At 46.5% G+C, this 19,011-nt stretch overlaps 1 protein-coding gene across 1 annotated transcript in view; it reads left to right on the top strand.

Moving 5' to 3' along the window:
* The window catches only part of LOC146593633 (acid-sensing ion channel 2-like), a gene marked incomplete at its 5' end in the record, with an annotated part of 93,677 nt that overhangs the window by 34,716 nt on the left and 39,950 nt on the right, over positions 1-19,011 (top strand). Inside the window, one exon of the mRNA XM_085308943.1 lies at positions 11,407-11,557. Within this exon, the coding sequence (XP_085165069.1) occupies positions 11,407-11,557 (151 nt within the window). The remainder of the gene's footprint in view (positions 1-11,406; positions 11,558-19,011) is intronic.

Here is a 19,011-nt window from a genome sequence, read left to right as displayed (position 1 = left end):
GCCAATTTACTCTGGAATCAGAAAGTTGAATTTGTCGTGTCCTCGGCAGTAATGATAATACAAAAACGCRGTTGGATCCCTAGATGACTGTTCTGCGGCTGAAACGTGGGCCAGAAAGCAATGCTGTCATTGCCCCCCTGCTGCGCTGGCTCTGCCGAGCTAAAAGCAGGAAAAATAGCAAAAGGAGTTGGCTGCCTTTAGACAGTCAACTGAGCAAGCTGGGCTATGGTTGCTAACTCTCTCCTGGCAGTAAATTTTGCTTTAAATTTCACATATGGGATTTTTTCTTTTTTTTTTTTTTTTTTACCTTGCCATAAAAAAGGAGCTATGAAGAGCTGCTCTCCCCTTCCACTGGTTGCAGAAGGAGCCTCAGGAGCTGCGTTTGGGTCCACATGTTATAGAGGCCCAAACTTAAGTGAGATGAAATCCGCTTTAGCTATTCTTATTTTCTCTGCAGAAAGGGAACCATTCGTTTTGGAGCTGTCATTGGGAATAACTTAGCACTGACTGGGAACAGACCTGCTGGCGTCTTATTCTAAGTAACACTCCTTCGTTTGCAGGATCTGTGAATGATGAAACACTGGATTAGCGTAACGCATGGTTCGGGCTTGAGAAGAACACCAGTCACTGCAGGCAGTGTGGCCACCTGCGGATCTTCTGTACAGMAATGCGCAGAATAGCTAAATGTGATTAAGAGCTGAAATTCCATTGCGGGGTCTGAGAGATAAACTGCCATCACTGGTGTATTATTTTATATAACAGATGGGCCTGAGAAATTTCTGAGGTGGCTTCAGCGCAGGCTTTCAGATGATGGATTTGTTAGTAGGAAGCTATTCAGACTTCAGATGCTTTTGTTCTGATCCTGTCTGGCAAGAAGCAAATCTATTTTTTTTTAACTKGTTTTCAGCTCCTGCTCTTCTAATAATGTCAACTCCTTTAAGATGTGTAGAAGATGTGATGGGTTTCTTGTATGGTCTGTGTGGCACAGGGCAGCTGGGGGGGGGTGCTCCAGTGGTGTTCAGGGAGACAAGAACCAGAAGATTCGGTATGTAGGACAGCTGAGGAGCATTTTCTGCTTGAAGGGCAGCAATTCTGAGGACTCCAGGGTTTTGTAGGCTGTTTTGGCCGAAGTGGGGGAGAAGGTTATAGGGGAGCTGAGCGGAGCCATGGGAACGTAGCATGGGTCAATCAGCTAATGGCTGATTGCATTAACAGCCCTGACGCTGTTGTTTCTTTGCATTTTTGCATACATCCGTGTGATGGGAAGCAGGGATGCAAAGAAGGACTGGGTGAGATGTTCCGGGTCCCCAGCAGACAGTCAAAGCACCTCATGGGCTTGAATGCACGTGTCACATGCTCTTATGGAGTAAGACACTGCTGATATCCCTATTTTACCTATCTGTAGACTTCATTTTTCCATAGGAGATAAGGCACATCAGGGTTACCTGTGCTGCCCAAAGGGAGTCCTCAAAACTGAACTCGCCACCGTGCAGACATCAAGAGAACGAGTAATGGGGAACAGCTTTGTTTGCTCCAGGGTGCTTGGGACTTTCTGCACTGGAGAGTGCTGGGGCATCGCTGAGTGGTGTGTGCACTGCTGGTGGATGTGCGAGAAACATGCGGTGCTCAAAGCTGCTCCRGAGTTTGCTCTTCCCAATGATAGAGTCCTCACAACAGCCAAAAAGAGCATTTCTGCTAACTCTGAGCATCTCTAAGTAAAGTGCTCTGAAGTGCATTATGGAAGCATCTTTCTCAATTGACTGTAGAGGGAACTTGAGAGCCTAAATACCGATGCTCTGAATTGCGGCTTAATTACATGCCTGATGCCAGCTAAAACCTGCCATGCAAATCACTCTGTGCACGAGATGCATGAAGCCGTGCAGGAAACAAAATTGTCACCTGACCACACGATCTCAGCCGTGACAATCCCTGACTCCACGCTGATCCCTGTGCTGCTTGAGGATAAAGCTTGCTTTTCTCATGCCCCAAATACTTCATTTCAAGCAGAAGTTGTGAACACTCTGGGCTGCAAGCAGTAAAAGCCGCCTGGGTTTTTAAGCCTTGCTGGAAATAGAGAAACAGTTTTTGGTGGGACAGTTGGTACTTATCTTCTCTGCACAAGGATGAGGGAGCAGTTGCTATTTTTCCTTTGGAAAAGGCATGAGATGAAGTTTTCTCCTGCTGGGAGTATATGGAGCTGTTTGTCCTTTTCGTGCAGCAGGCACTTCTCTTCTGTGCCGGCTCTGCAGGGACGCTGGGCTTTCTAGGCAAAGAATGACATAAAAAACTCCAAATAGCAGGCAACTTGTATAGTTGGTAGCAAATATTTCTGGCATCCACCGGGAGGGAACCGTCGTGCTGATTCTCAGTATCTCATGAGGGTTGCTGRAGGGGTTGAAGGCCACAGTCCAGCAATCTCTAGCCACACTTACCCAGGATGAGCACTGACCAGCTCATGCACGTTTCAGGATCTCCGCTTTGGCCTTGGGGTGCTGCTTGATGGTTTAAAGGTGCTTTGGAGGTTTAGAGATGGGCAGTTAGCATTTTCTGGAGAATTCCTTCTGATGTGTGGTATCCTTCTGTAGCTGGAGGGGTTTAGACTTCTTGCTGACATCGCAAATCAAAATGTTTTGTCCRCTCTCTTTGCTAACATCATTTAGTGCTCACATGAGTGCCATTGCATGGATGAGTGCTGGAGGGCTCCATGGGATCCYGTTGGATGCTCTCCTGGCATTTTTGGCAGAGCCCCCACAGCAATATTGTTTGTAATAAAGTGCACCTCATTCCTAGAGCTGCAGCTGGAGACCTAGTTGCACTGCTGCTTGGTAGGGAATTTAGCAAGGGTAGTGAAGAACAATTCATTAGATAAWTCAAGGGAGTGAGTTTAGGAGAACAGATTGTAATTATAATCTGTATGAATCCTGGCCCTCAAGCTGTGTGCTGGCACCTGTTAAGAGGCTCCTCCTGCTGGGATGCTCAGAGCTCATCTGAAGGTGGCTCCTGGTGGAGGCAGCAGCGTTGCTGAGATGTTGGTCCTCCAAGGAGGAGTGCAACACACTGAGTCACCAGCCCTTCCCCTCTTTCCACACCATCTGCTCTTTCCTTAGGGCATGTTCCAGATTTTTCCTGTAGTCTGGCAATATCACTGTCCCAGCCTGACATGTCTTGGGCCACTGACCTCATTTCACCCCTGTACGGGCTGTTTAGCTGCAGACAGAGCAAACGCTGAGGGATATATGGAGCTGGTGAATGGTATCACGGTTGTGCCAGGGCATTGATTTTCATAAGCTAAGAAAGCTTTTGTAAGAAGGGAATACAGCGTTTAAAGAGAGCCAAAAACTCATGGTAGATGGCGTTCTGCAGGGGAGGAGCAGTCAATGATACTCTGCAACCCAAATCTTGGGAAATTAAATTTAAAAGATATTTGCAAGTGAATTTGTGTTCACATGGAAGTTGAACCTCTGTGGGAGCAGGTAGATATTGTTCCCTCCTCCTAATAAATCACAGTCTGGTGGGATGAAGCACCTGTCACAGCATTCTGCCATCAGTTTGTTACGGGTGAAAGTAATTAATCCTTGATGGAGATCAGAGAGAGGGCAGCAGTTTCCTAGTTTATGGGCCAGTATAATTCTCAAATGTTTGGAGCCTCACCATTATAGTTTATTCATTTGCTGCCAGAATATTAGTGCTATATTTCTTTTTAAATATCCACTCAACCAGTGCTAAATTGCAATGATAGCTGTGGAGGTGATTTATGCCAGCTATAAGGACCCTCCGTAAGTACTCACCATTCAAACACACGCTTGCACCAATATGCCATTACAGGGAGTGGCTGGTTGCACAAATATAAAGGGAATGGCAGTGTCTCTTAGTGAATTAAATGCACCACCCTTTCAGGCATCCCTGTTCGTGCTGCTGGTGTTTAACTGCTCTCAAAGGGTAGAATATAGGGGTATGAATTTTCATCCGCTGGCCGCGTTTAATGCCATCTTGTAAATTAAATAAATTACGAATACAGCTGGTCCTGCCCAGTGGCAAGACAACTGGTTTGGAAGGCAGAGCGTCGTGTATTAGGCGTGCTGTGTGTTATGTAGCAGCTTGTCTGCAATGGCAGACTATTACATTTGGCACACTGGCTGCTTCTAGTTTATAGAAGAAATAGTATTAAAGCCAGCATAAGATTCAGCCTCRGGCTGAATCTTGGGCCCTCGATGAGTTCTTCTTTAAAAACAGCAAACTTGTATAAAACCAGAGATGACATCCCTGCTCTTTCTGCACTGTTGTATGGCAACAGTGCCCAGAGGGGTGTGGGCAGACATCGAACTGATTGCATCGAAACATCTCGCTGTCTTGCCTTGCGGAGTTGCTTGACATGCCCCACTGGGATATTTCAATCTCGGAGGCCGAAAGGAAAACCCTAGCCTTGTAAACATGTCTCTGACGACTTTTACGGCTCTGCTTTCCACAGCTCCAGCCCCATCGCTCTTCTCCGTTGCAGGATTAAACCTGACAATGTGAAGGATGGATAATATTTTGCTTGTCTGACTTACTTGTGTGCCAGGTTTCCRATAATACAAAACAAGCAGAGATTTAAAGAGCAACCCATGGCGACTCTTTGCAGGGAAGAAGTTACCAAAATATGCTGTCTGGATACATTTTGCCTCCTGGTTTATGCTGATGTTTGAAAGAGCAGTGCCTTGCATTACAATCTCTTGAGGTGGCCAGTCAAATCACCTTTTGAATCCTGAGGTCTGCAGTTTTTCATACACCCCTGGTGTTTTTGCGAGTCCCAGATAGGTCAACTTCCCTGTGCATAGCTGAGTGGGGAGTTTGCGTTTCAAAAAGTCCTCTCCCATGGCTGTCTCACGAGAGCACCCCAAAGGCTGGCTAGTCTTTCATCTCCTCTGTCCTGCCRGTCTCCTGGCACCCTCAAGAGCTCCCTGAATACGTCGCTGTAGATCACTGGGCCCCAGCTCTAAGGCATTACTCTAAGATCCTAGTTTACAGCATGATTCTCTAAGTAGCTGGGCTGTTACTGCCTTGGCTTCTGATGCCGCGCACTGCCGTAGGTGCTGCGCTTGCTGCGTGTGTGCGTTGGGGTGCTCCAAAGCATCTTCCTAGAAGCAACCACTGCTCTCRGGCAGGTTCCCTGCATGCTGCGAGCCAGCATCAGGTGAGCACAGAGGGGCCAAACTGCCCGCGAGGACCTTTGGGACCACCATTCAGGAGGACACTGGGCTAGAAGTACATCCAGGTCAGCAGAATGGCCAGAGCTGAACAAAGTGGGGATTTCAGACACAAATTTACCTTTCAGCTTTGGTACTCTATCAGCTGGGTGTCATGAATCCTGATGTTTTTCCCATATCTTACATCAGATATAGTGCTGCCTCTTGGGTTTGTGCATCCTGCTGTAGGAATGAGCCGAGGAAAGTATTGATGTGGGATGTTGCGTCACCTTTGTGGCTTTGGCCTGTTGTCTGGAGCAACATTTGTGTGCCCTGGGGAGGCAAAAAAAACATGTAGTCCTGTTGCTTTTTAATAGATAATTTGGCCAATTTTACCTCTATCACCTGTTAGCCTCTCCTTCTATCTACCAAGTATTTACTATCTCTTGTTGTAGTATTGGAGACTCTCCATGCAGAAATTTAGAGCAGCTATAAAGTCTCTAATGTAATTCTTTCACCTTTCCAATTTTCAAAACAAAAATTTTGTCTCTGCTTGGGATAAGGATTTGGTTTCCCTCTGCTCTTAAAACTGAGAGGGAGAAGAAGTCCTTTCTGCCAGTTAGGTATGAGTTATCTTCTTACCAAGCTGTCACTGCTGTCTTGTTCTCCTTTGGAAAGCGATCCTCTTGGGATTTGATGCTTCAGAAACCTGTTTATCACAGATATCAACTGTGATTTGCTGTTCGCAGCTATCAGTTCCTTTTAAATGAGGTACAGCCCCCTCCTGCTAGAGTGTGAACAAATGGACCTTCATGATGCACTTGTATTGAGCCAACTGGACCGTGCTGTTCCTAGCACCTCGAGTGAAATAATGACATGGCTCGATGCCACTGCCTGCTCAGTAAGTGCCATGGAGAGAGCTGGGAGCTACAAGGTGTGGAAATATATTGTGTGTGCATGAGAAGCTCAGAAACAGCGTCRTCTTTTCTCCTGAACTGGATTCTTTCTTGTCAGCTCTTGTGGATTCCTGCGCAACCCCATCTCCATCCTAGTGATCTCCTCCTCAGAGCCTCTCGGTGACTTACTTTCAGCTGTAGCACATCGTTTGGGGGAAAGCCTCAAATAGAGGATTGAGACTACAGAGGATGGTTATTAGAGCGCCCTGTTACACCTCATGGTCTCCTTATAAAGAGAAAGGTCCTCAGCACCGTGGGGCCCTTGGTTGCGATGGGCCAGAGGAAATGGAGTTTGGCTCACAGAGAGGAAAATGGCCTATGTAGAAACTAAATGACCATGAAATTCTGCAGAAAAATCTCCAAGTGGAGATGCTTCTAAGTATGGAGATGCTGGGGAAGAGAGAAATTACTACCTAGAAGAGCAGGGCATTGTTATACAGCACGCCTCTTGTTCCTCACCTCGTCCAGCAAAYGAGCACCTTCTCCTTGCTAGACAGAAAGCCATAAGCAACCTTCTCCTGAAGACAGTCTGCTGTTTGAGTCCTCCTGTTGCAGTGACCCAAAGTCGGTGCTACTTTATCCAGATCAACTTTGTCTCCTCGTCCACAACCAGCTCCATTCGTGCAGTACATCTCCAAAGTGTCGGAGAATGGTCTCAAGGTGGATAGCACCRTGGTTTTCCCAAGGATCTATGCTATCAGGGGGAGGTGAACTGATCCCTGTTCCCAGCACCGAGTGGATTTTGCTCTTTTTTTGGAAAGTGTCTCCCTCATCTAGCTCTGGAAAGCTCCTTCGTTTTCCTTTCTGCTTTGTTCTCCATGACGCTGATGGAAGCAGCTTGRTGAGATACATGTCTCTAAATCTTTGCAACCCTCAATTGTGAAGGAAATGATTGTGAAGGATGCTAATTTGCTTGCTTTTCAGTGGTTAGCACCTTAATCAAACAAATAGTGTCTTGCCTTGTCAGTGAGCTCTAGTCTGCATCTTTGTCTGGATTTTGAAAAATAATTTACAGGCTTCAATTACTTGCTTTTACCATCATTTTGCTCCATATTGAAAGCATAATTTATCAGCACATACTCTCGTTCTGTGTACGCTGACTCTGAACAGTCAGGCTCAGTCGCGTTTTGAATATCAGGMTTTTTTTGGACTGTTGGTTTGACACGCAGCAGGATATACATCTGTCGCTCTGAGCTTTTTAAGGTGCTGTCTTCTGCTTTGTGCATCAAGTGTATTTGAGATACTTGCACTCTGCTTTCTAATTTCACAGGAAACGCATTTTTTTCCTTTAGGCGCTAAAGCAGGGATCGTTGTGTCATTCAAACACTGTTTCACAAATTTAAAAACATGTTTGCCTTTGCACTTAAACATAGATTTTCAGATGAGCTGTCAAAAGCAACTAGCGATCCATCAGAGAAAAAAATCGGGAAATTTTGTAGGTTATTCTCAAGGTAGATGTTTCTGTTTTTTTTTCCTGGTTTGCGCTGAACCATATTTGTATTTCAAGTTAGAAGATTAATAACAACAAAAAGTGCTACTTTCCTCTAAAACAAATGTGTTGCGGTTAAGCCATTCTGTTGTGCCTTGCGTTTACTGTCTCGGTTGTACTATGGCAGTTGATAAATACTGGGTTTCCCTTTCCARACAGCTACGTTCTTTGATCCTAATAATTTGATAATGGTCTAAATCCTTCCAAATCCTTGGCATATTATCACAGAACCTAAACAAGGCAAGTAGGAGGAGAGAGAATCCACTGWACCCTATTTTTTTGTTTCACGTATTTGTGATTCCTTTCTGCCTGGGAACAGAGCTAAGCCTTGCAGAAGATTGCCTGAAGGCATCCCTGGTTGCCGCTCCAGCGCTAACGCTGCTCTGTCATCCATGGCTTAGCGCTGCCTTCCCAAAGGATCCCCATTAGCAACCTTGTCCTGCARGGAAAGGCTCTTATTTCTCCATCCTTGCTTTATTCTCTTTGGTTTTCACTTCTCTCTCGTGCTCTTTTAGAGATGTGAGTGGTGGGAGTGGGAAGCAAGTGGCTGCCTCTCATTCCCTGCGGATGCATGTTTTGGTTGGATCAGGAGTATGCTTTTGAAGTGAATCTCGCAGATGGCCTCACTTACCGTAGTTTGATTTGCTTTGAGGAGCAGGCTTGGAGCGCATGGGCTGGGTTTCCTGGCGATGAAACTTAGCCAGAAGATGTGCTCCAGCCCAAGTATGCACCCAGTCCATGGGAGCAGGCTAGAGCTGGTCCAAAAGGATAAAAAGCCCTGAGATAAGTGTGGTGTCAGGTCCTCATGGCCAGCTGTTTTTCTCTRTAAGTCTCCTGATCCATGCTATTTGCTGATATAGGCATTCCCTGTGTTATCCCTTGTTTGGTCTCTTGAGCTGGACTCTTTCCTGCTGCTTTTTCATGCTGGTTCTTTGCCAAGCCGCTAAGCCTTGCGTTGACTCTACCTGAAAATTTCCATACYATTTGCTAGCTCTTGATACTTCAGCAGGTTCCTCATTAGGCCAAGAGTTCATGGTCTTCACCATATCATGATCGTTGTTCTGGTGCAGTATCTGGCTGTACAAAGCCACATACTTTGTACCACCTGATCTGCAAGGCTGGATATACATCAAAAGCCTTAGTGAAGGTTGGTGTTTGATGTCTGGTGTCCGAAGAGCAGCAGAAAATAAGACTGGGCTTCTTTGGAAAAGTCTCCTTGTGGAGTCCTTGAAGAGGTGTAGATGATGGCCCCAAGCAGCTGGATTTAAACTGCGCCTCAGATGGTCCCTTGAGCTCACCAGGAACAGATATGGGATAGGGAAGCAGTTGCATTTCATCCGTATGTAATTAGGCACATGCTGGACTGTGGGTAGCTGTTGAGGTTTCTCATCTTTTCATGCTGTGCAGGAAAGACATCTGCCAAGGCCACATGTGGACGGGCAGGCTCTTGGCAGTTGCCAGCAGCCTTTCACAGACCTTGGTGTTTGCTTGCTTAGGATGGACGGGAGGAGATGGAGGAAGGTCTCTTCCTTTTCATTTCACTATCTGGTTTATTTTCTGGGGTGGGAGGTCCCAGAAATGCTGTCTAAGTGGGCCCCAGGCCCCTGTCATTTTACATCTTGTTTGATGGACAAACATACCCTTAACGGAGATTTTACACTCTGAAATTTTACAGCTGCAAAGGGCAATATAAAAAAAMCCTGTAAAATTGCCTGGATTTATTTGGCTAAAAACTGGCCTTGGTGCATCAGCAGCTTATTCAGCATTTACAGTATGCTGTTGCATACTGTATAAGCTTGCTTGTTTTCCCATGATTTTCACTAATACAGGTTTTCTTCTTGCTGTATTTTAAACTACCCTAATTAGAAAATTTTTACTTCTGCCTTCGAAGCATATCTGGCTAAACCTATCCATGGGCACTGGCTGCTAACACAGGCTTACTGTTGTTCAGATTATCTTTCCAGCTTGAATGGTTTAATAGGTCATTCGAGCATTAAAAAGGGATTTTCACTTGGATAAAATCTTTTTGAAAGGGCATATTTTTTTCCTGCGAGCACTTCGTATTCTCTACATCGCTTTTGCTCCAATTGGAGCTTTTAACTTGAATATGATTTTATGTCCCAGTGTAGCTTTTCCACCTGCTTTCCCGATGCTATGATTATAAGGCATGCGTCAATATTTGATGAGAATAAATTGCCGATGGCTCCAGATTTCGGTTGGCTTTATGAATCATCGTGGGGTCATATGAGCTCAGCAACCACATTAGCTCGTACAAGATGTTAGATGGGGCTACGGCCAGTGTGCAGCTTGTAGTTGGGCTCTCTTTGCTCTGAATATTCATTAGTGGTATTTGCAGACTCTTTGCTAGTTGGCAACCAGACTTTGCAAAACGGTGAGATAACGGAGCGAGCAGAAGACATCTTGCGCTCCCTGTTTTACACTGACACCTTTTGGTAGTCATAATGTTGGGATGTTTCTGTATGGCTTGGAGCCTAAACCTGCAGCCAGCCAAATCCCCATCGACATGATGTTGGCAAGTCTCAGCAGTTTAAGCCTGCAGGAGTTAGTGAGCTGTTTCAGAGCCCCAACTGCTGACCCATGTGATCCTCTGAGCATTTCAACCTTCTTTTTTAAGCTTCTGTTACTCTGGGGAAAAGATCTTAAAAATTTGTACATCTGATGATCTGAGTGCAAGACTTTTTTTAGTCTGGGGKTTTTTTAAGATGCTCTAGAGATTTGGGGAAAGACCGAATGCAGGACTTGTCAACATTTGAGACCATCAATCCCCCCAAGATCAAAGATGTCACATCTCTGCCACCCCACTAAGAGTCCCCACGGTTCGAAACCCATGCAAGCCCTGCTTTGCAGAGCTGTCATTGCCCTGACAGCTCCTATCTAGGCTTTTTCCAGAGTTTCATTCAGGATAGGGGCCAAAACGAAACTAGAGAAAGAGCAGAAGTGATTGAGGAAGTCTTTCCTCATTCACCGAAGCATTTTTAAATTGTATTTATTTTCCAGGTGAATGGTAGCACAAGGAATAAACAGGATATTGCATTTTGGTGTTGGGGGAAGTGCAGACATCCTTCACATTGGATGGAAAGCAGTAGACGTGAGCAATGCCCACAGGTTGTGGTGCTCAGAGCCGTTGAATTAACTCCTTAGAGKGTCTCCAGTTGGATGGTGCCTTGGTATCAACAAAGCTCTTTGTTTTCTGGATCTGCTTATCTTCCATACTGCTTAAGGGGCTTATTTCTGGCTTGTAAGGGGCCTTGCAAGGGGCATCAGAAAGCGGCACAGAGAGTCACAGATTTCCCTGCCAGCAGCACGTGGGGCAGCTGATAGCACAATTTATCATGGCATAAGCATGGGCTTCAGCGCAGGCAGTTGCATTTTTCTGGGCCTGGGGAGGAATGTTCCCCCTCTAGCCCCGCAGGCAGGAGCACACAGCGGTGCTGGACCAAGACAGCTCGCACAAAACAAGGGAACCGAGTTATATTTCAGCACAAGCTCATGCACTTTTATGTATGATCGTTTCTCGGAGAGCTGGCTCGATGGGAAACAGGCAAACTGCTGCTGAAGACATTTGTTCACTGCTCCAAAACAGCCTTCCCTTCCTCCCTCACATTCCTTATTTTCTGTATGGAGACCACAATACGCTAAATTATTAAACTGGGTTAGATTTGTCTTCCAATGTGCCCTTCGAGCTGTAGCGCAGGGCCRTTTTTCAGCACTCTGCTTGCGTCCAGGTGGGAAGATGTGTGTGTTATATGGCATTTTCTCTTTTCTTTCCTCTCAGGTGTTTACAAAATATGGGAAATGCTACATGTTTAACTCAGGAGAAGAAGGACGGCCTCTTCTTACCACAGTTAAGGGTGGGACAGGCAATGGACTGGAAATTATGCTAGACATACAGCAAGATGAATATTTACCAATATGGGGAGAAACAGGTAAGATCTTCTCTTTCATCCTGCAAACATGCGTGTACCAGTTTTTTGGAAAGATGGTATGGGCCTTTCTCCCTTTCCCATCCTCCCCATCCCCAGCTTTGCCTTCTGGCCCACGTTTAAATCTCGTAGTTCTTGAAAGCTGCAAGAGGAACCTGATTGRTAGAGAAACAAGTTGCTTTTCCAAATTGAACTCCTCCAACTCAAGGGTTGGAGATGGACAATTAGCTGGAAGCCCTCCCTTCTCCTCAGCTGGTTCATGCGTCTGTTGTCCATGCTGGTGCCCTACCTTGGRGTCAGTGCTCCTTTTTGGGATGGCTGAAGTATTTCTGCACCTGGTGGTTGGCCCTGTTCCTCCCCAGAGAACCTCTGTCCCAGCACACCCCAGCATGACTTGGATCTGCTCCTCAATGTCACCTGGCTGCAGGGACCAGCATGTGAACCGTGAATCTGGGGCATCAAATAGGAGGCCCATCTCCTGTCCTGGAGCTAGGTGGCTCTTTGCAGGAGACRAGTGGTGTGGTGTTTGCTTTGGATGCTCCAGCTGTTCCCTCTTCCCTAGAAGGGTGTCTCTGGGAGGTCGCATTCAAGATGGGCATCCAGCTTACATGGGTGTTTTCCTCCTCTCCTCCTTGTTGCTCGGGTTAGTGCTGCCCAGCCTGCTGGTGTGGTCCACGGGTTCTGCTTGTGGCACTTGTAACGTTGGGGCTGGACCCCTTTGCACTTGGCCGCTTCAGGCATCTCCTGCAGCACCGACGGGCTGGGTTTGAGCCCCTCTATCCCGGTGCAAAGGGAGGAAGGTGCCTTTCAGCAAGGCTGTGGTTGTGTGCTGCGTTTTGTGGCTGCCGTTTTTGCAGGCCTGCATTCACGTTTTAAATAAAACATGCCAAGATAATGTTGGAAAAATTGCCTCTGCTGGACCTCCTGAGAAAGACAGCCGCTCTGTTTCCCTGGCAGTTGTTAGCAAGGGGCGGGGGGCATTGCATTGGGATTTTTTCTGAACGAGGTTATCTGTGTTTGTTTTTTAAATGTTAGGAAAGGCAGAAGGGCAAAAATGTCATTCAAAAGTTTGCATCCCTTTGCCCTGGCCCCACGTTTGAATTAACCCACTGAAGCACGGTTCAAACCTTCTGTTCAACGGCAAACAGGAGAGTTGGTTGCGTTCGTTCGAAACTTAGAGTTTATTTGTGGCCTTTTCTATTGTTATTATTTAAACACATTCCCGCAGTCCCAGCAGTCATTTAAGATTGCACAGGCTTTTATAGCAAAAATCTTTGCCTTACAGTTTTTAGCTAGTACGCAAAGGCAGCCCGCTGTGGCCCTGCTGAGGGGGAGGAGATGGTGATTTTAGCTGATTGTTTTTGACTTGTCGGTTTGTCCAAAGCCTCCGTCCTTTCGAAGGCAAAACAGAGGCTCGCACAAAAAGAGTGAGAAGGTGCAGTGCAATTTCCACCTYTGATGTTTTATCATTTAATGCCTTGGGGGAGCCACTGGATGAAGGAAAAAGCCTCATTATCCACTCCRGGGTGGAGCAGTTCTGGATCCCCGCAAGGTTTCCAGTGGGGAGATGGCTGCTGTGTCACGAGTTGTGCTGTTCTTCCAGGAGAGCTGCTTTCCCTAGCTAACTTTTACAAGTGCTTTAGGAGAATCCTGTCTAGAAATGTACTGCCCGTAAAGCTTTGCTTTTCTGTTCCTGCAGTACCAGGAAGGGAGTCTTTCAGGCTTTGGTGTTTGGTAGGATCACATCCGAGTGCTCTTTTCAGGCAAGTTTCTAGTCCAGTGGCTTGCAGAGATGCTTGAAGATAAAACCTGGCTGTGGTTGAGGACTTGGGCAGCAGAAAGGGAGGGGAAAAAACCCCTCACAAGTGCTGCTTTTTTAATTGTTATTACTATTGTGGCTTTTTAGGGTGGTTTTGAGGCCAGACTTGACTTTTGATCAAATGTGGAAGGGGGCAATAAACCCTTTTGAATTTCTGGTGCCCCCCATAGTGTTCTGCTGTGACCACCGCTGTTGATCTCACAGAAATGTATCTGAAGTTTGTGCAGTTTGCATGTGCCTCTCTTCATCTTTCTGAAGACCAGAGGCATACAGAAGCTTTCTGATGTTCTARGAACTGAGTTGTTGTTGAGTGGGCAGGATAAAGATAGCAAAAGAGGTCTCCACCTGACCGTGAATCTGACAGGATTCAAAGGAAGGCTTTAAATTGGACTCTTAGTATGGTTAAAGGCTGTGGAAAGAGCTCTTGGACTTGCTGCCTGTGGCTTTGGCTTGTGTTTACAGCTCCAAAYAGAACTGAAAGCTCTTTGGAGCTCCTAAAACATGAATCTTTGCCTATCAGCAAGAGACTTTTCCATCCTCTGCACTTGAACAGTGCCTTGTACAAGCTGTCTTCAATGTTTTTTGGGCCCTCTAGACACTACTAGAATAAAAATATTAAATGTAGTGGTTAATAGTTGCTATTCCCATGGAAACACTTATCTTAGATCTGCGCAGGTAAGTGAAGRAGTTGATGATTTCCAAATATTTGCATAATAATGTAAATGTGTTTGGAATTAAATCTCCTCACCTGCTGCCACTGGGACTATACAAAAAGATTTGGCTCCAAGACTTTGCTTAAGAATGAACTTCARCCCTCACTATGGAGAGGGATGGGAGCGAACGCGGCACAAGATTTTGCAYTGCAGGGCCAAGGTGGTGTGCGGTGACCAGCAGCGGGATGGGCAAACCTTGGGGGCACCTCCRGATGGAAGGGTTTCGGGGTTTCTCCCAGGGTTTGGGGCCATCCCTGCTAGGCATCACAGGAATGCTGAGGTAGGTAGGGTTTTTCCTTACCAAATTGGTCTGTGCTTRACTGAAGAACTCTTGGCTTCAGAGGGGCTTTTATTTTTTTTCAGTTAATATCTCCGTTATAACCTAACTGTCCCATTTTCTCCTTGTGTTTAACTATTCACATATTTCTACAGGCTGGTTTTGTTGCTCTTTCTCCCCCATAGCCGTCCTGCAAGCCACCAGTTGCTCTCCTAGTCTCCCCCTGTAAGCCAGCCCCACCAGCCCCATAATCACTTATTCTGCTTTTCCTTAGTCTTTTTCCATTTTTTCTTGATGAAACACCTGGAGTGAARTGTAGGGAGGCATGTGCACTGTACAGAGACTACTGCCCCCTCGCCCTCTCAGGCAGTGACTTCTGCAGGATCAAATTTCTCTTCTGCCTTTTTTTCTCCAGCTCTCATCTCTCAGATGCGGCTGCTAAAATCATTTCTTTTGCGAACTGGTTGTCCCACGTTAACCCGTGTCCTTCTGGAGCAGCCAGCAGCTCTTCAAGCCACCCCAGCAAGCTACAAGCTCAGCCACRACATTTGTTCTGCACCATCCTCCTGTCTCACCAACCAGCCTTCATCATTGCAAGGTCTTCATGTGGAAAATACAAAGTCTGCTTAAGATGGCACCCTTATTATCCTGGGTTTAGATTACATTCCAACTTGCTTTCTTCCTTCCTCCTGCAGTGCCAGGCTTTCCACCTTTCTTTCTCTGTCCCATCGCTTCCAGCCCTTGCATTCCCTGGCCCATCATGGTGGTGGTTGCTCTTACTGCAAGAAGGTTTTCTATAGGAAACAGCAACCCTGAGAGCCCTTCAGGCCTTGATTCACTCCCCCACCATCCAAACCCTGGCTGACTGAGTGGACCTCAGCCAGGGTGGCATATGTGCCCTTTCCCTCTGCCCTTGGTGCTCTGRCAGGCGCCACACAGGCAAGCGTGGGACATGCACCTCGAGGTCCACCAAGCCCAATGTCCCCCCTCCTCCTCTTCCCAGATCGTGGAACACAGGGACCATCAACACTCTTTAGATCGTCCCCTCCCRTTCCCCCATGCTGGGAAGCCAAGCAATTTGGCTAAAATCCTACTATTTAGCCTCACAGAGGCTTTACTTTCAGCTCTAGATTTGGAGGTGCCGTCAAAGCATGGTCTCCTTTGCAGCCCCTTGTGCAATTAGCTGATGCTCAAACTCCGAAGCATCGTTCTGCTGCTGGCTCTGTGCCTCGGGGTCTCCACTTTCTGTTTTAAACTCCTCTTTGCAATTCAAATAGGCAAGGCGAAGAAGAGAAGTATTGGTTCATATCCTGGGATAGAGCTGCTCGGGGAGCTGATGCCACCATGTCACACTGTGCTTTGTAATACAAAAAGTGATTTAATTGTTAGCGACTCAGCAAACAAAATGAAGTRTATTATCATTCTAAAAAGACCTTTATTGAGCATCCATTAATACCTTGGGAAGCTAAAATATCATGTCTAACAAGTTGCTTGTATTAAGAAAATACACCTTTCGCTTGACTGTATGCATATGCAAGACCGTTATTTGAACATGTTAAATTTATGTGCAGTCTAATTTTGGAARAGCAAGCATGCATAGTTTGCTTCTGTCTTCATTTTTCCAGTGCAWAGAAAGGGTATTTGACTGTGTGCGAATGTCACAGTACGAGGCAGCATTGCCGTCTTTGGACGTGCAAAAATATTGTGTCAGGGCTGTCAAAATCATGAGGTTCATTTAAAAAGAAAAAAAAACACAATAAAAAGAAAAAGAACATCAGTTCTTTTTCTTCTAAGTTTTTCACCTCTAGCATATTTCTATCTAATCTAGCATATAGTATTTTCTAGCATATTGGATTAACCATGAGGGTACTAGAAATGGAAGAACAACGGAAAAACCATCTGTGACTCTCAGGTATTCACATCRCCCTTGCGGTTTACAGAGAGCCTTAAATATTCCAAGATTCATGACATCCCCATGGAAATCGTGACACGATCAAAAAAGTTAGCGATCTCACATGAAGGAGAAATGCAGGACTGAAAAGTTTATCCAGGGGGGAAACTCTTTGCAGTAACCAAGGGGCAAACTGCAAATTCTGGGCAACACAGGTAGAAGTTGCAGCTTGTCATACATACCGCAGAGTCCCCCAAATTACACTTTTTCTGAKCGTTGTCTTAGATGATGAAAAGACGGGATGCAGAAGGTGTTTGTTTTATTGCACTTTGTAGCGAAACYGGCAGAAATGCAATCAAATATAGCAAAAGAATCTAATTTATGGCAGTGACTATTTGATTGGAAAGGGAATCCGCTTCTGGTTAATATTCCTGCAGTGGCCCCAAGGTGTGACCTAATATACCGACACAGTGAATTGGAAATCGCTCAGGCTACAGTGCTGTAAATAAGAAATGCAATCAAAGAGTTCTGCATTTGTGTTTCAGAAATTGTTTGATAAAGATGAGCATTTCATACCAATTAATCAAGTAACATGTGGAATCAAAAAAAAAAGAATAAGAAATATGCTATAAAATTGCACTAAAGAGAAGCATGAAATTTCTAAAGCTTGAGGCTTCAATCCACTTAGGAGACTATCTCATGGTATTATGGGCTGCTACAATTTAACTTGATAGAAAGCAAGGGTTGTGAGCAAGACTTCTGATCTGGGTCACAGGGAGAAAAGATCTAAAGCCCATTTCCTTGCGCGTCAGACCCAGCCAAGGCTGCGATGCATTTTTTGCTTCCCAGTAGGATCTCTTAATGGCATTATGGACCTTGCRTACTTAGTTCCCAACTCTGGAAACCAAATAGTGGCCACAGCCTTCCAAAAGCACCACAGGGCAAAAACCAGAGGAGCAGATCGGTGTGAGCTGCCATGGGTGGCTAGAGGAAGGCGCTTTCCTGAGGGTTGTGTTTTGTGAAAGCTCCTGGGGCATGGAAAGGAGAGGGGTTGGCAATTTCAGGGACCAGCCTCCGTGGTGTCTGCTGTGTGAGCCCCCGGCTTTGGAGGCTCGTTATCCAGATGATGTTGGTGAGGTGAGCTGTGGCATGTCTACGCCAGAGGGGCAGATGATTTCATTGGCATCAAATTTCCGCACTGTTGCTTTTCTTCTTAATTAAAACCACCTTAATTGAACTGATCTCTTTTCCCTTCCAAATTGAATTCAGATAAATTGGATCAGGGTGGCTTTAGTATTGAATCGTAGCCTTCACACAGGCATTGATGCTTTAGAAGTAGGTTCTGACTCATTTSTGCCGCTCACCGTTCTGAGAAGGGCCGTTGTGGTCCCACTTGCATCTCTGAAGAAGGGAAAAGATCAAAGTAGCACCATCCCCGCTGCAACARGCAGCAGTTCCCAACCAGCTCTGACTGCTGGCTGCATTTCCGTGGGGACAAGTTCACGGTGGGACTCTTGCAAGGAGGGTCCTACAGGTCTGCAGAGCCCTGTGACGACACGGGCATGTGCCTCGCTCCTTAGCGGCGTGCACGGCTTTGGCCTGCTCRTATTTTAGAGAAGATCATGTAGTGAGAGCCAGCGACTTTTCTCTGGTGAAGAGTGGGAGAAGGTTAGCAGTGTGGTCTTCTGCCTACTCTGGCTTTTATGGTCTGGAGCGAGGATGGTTTCCTAAAGGGGAGCATCTCCAGCACCTGCCAGATGTTGACGGTGCATCTCCAGCACYTGCCAGATGTTTGGGGAGTTCCAGGCATCAGTACAAGGGATTCATGGCACGGCTATCCCCATACGCTCCTTGCAGCCAAGAGCACGACACAGCTCCTGGCTCAAACCTGGGCTGTTTCCTCGCTGCTCCTAAGCCCTGATAACTTTGGGGATCCTGCAGCCGACCTTCTGCGGAGAGGCCGTGGAGGGAGCCAGGGTAGCCCTGGGCAGGGGTGCGTGGCTGGCGGCCGCTGCTGCCAGCTCCAAAAATTCGTCTCATCCAAATTTACTCATCCTGGCATAAACTCAGCGCGTTTCCATGGTTTCTTTCGTTTTCCCTGCCCCCTAGGATTTGGTGCCAGGCAAAACAGATTAGAGCAGCATCTCTGTGCTCCAGAGGGGTATCCGTGGAGCGCTGCTGCTGCTTCACTGCAACACCTTTTTGCAAAGYTTTTTTTTTTTTTTAATTTTAAAGGGCAAGCCAATGCTCCAGCTCAAGGTTCAGCCATTCCCCCCACCCCACCCCACCCTGCCATTTTCTCCACAAACTCCCGAACCGGGGRACTTGCTCTCCAGCCGTGCAGCCTCTGCACGTGGCGCATTAACAAGCACGAGCCCCCCCGGAGCGCTCAGTTTGCCAGCTGTGGAGAGACACGGAGCAGTCACTGTAATTTACTTCTGCATATTAATATAATTAGTGTCTGCTCTTCAGAAATTTCAGGCATCCTCACGTACAAGAGATGCAAATTCAAGCACGTGGCRGCCGCCAGCCCGGCGCCGGGGGCGGAGATGGGTTGTCGTCTCCCAGCTTGCGGCTGCAAACCTGCAGGGTCCCTGTTGTGGCTGGTGGAGCTGCTTTGGATTTCCACCATGGAAAACATCTTCAGGCTTTGAACTGCCAGGTATTTTGAGTTTGGAGGGACAGACAGAAGGAACCAGCAATGGTTGGTGCATCTGTTTAATTCATGGCCGATGCCACATGGAAGGGGAAAAACCC

Source organism: Rhea americana, unplaced genomic scaffold (genome assembly GCF_003343005.1).
Source record: "Rhea americana isolate MKP2758 unplaced genomic scaffold, rheAme1 scaffold_287, whole genome shotgun sequence".
In the NCBI taxonomy this organism is placed as follows: Eukaryota; Metazoa; Chordata; class Aves; order Rheiformes; family Rheidae; genus Rhea; species Rhea americana.
This window is presented reverse-complemented; position numbering and strand designations above follow the sequence as displayed.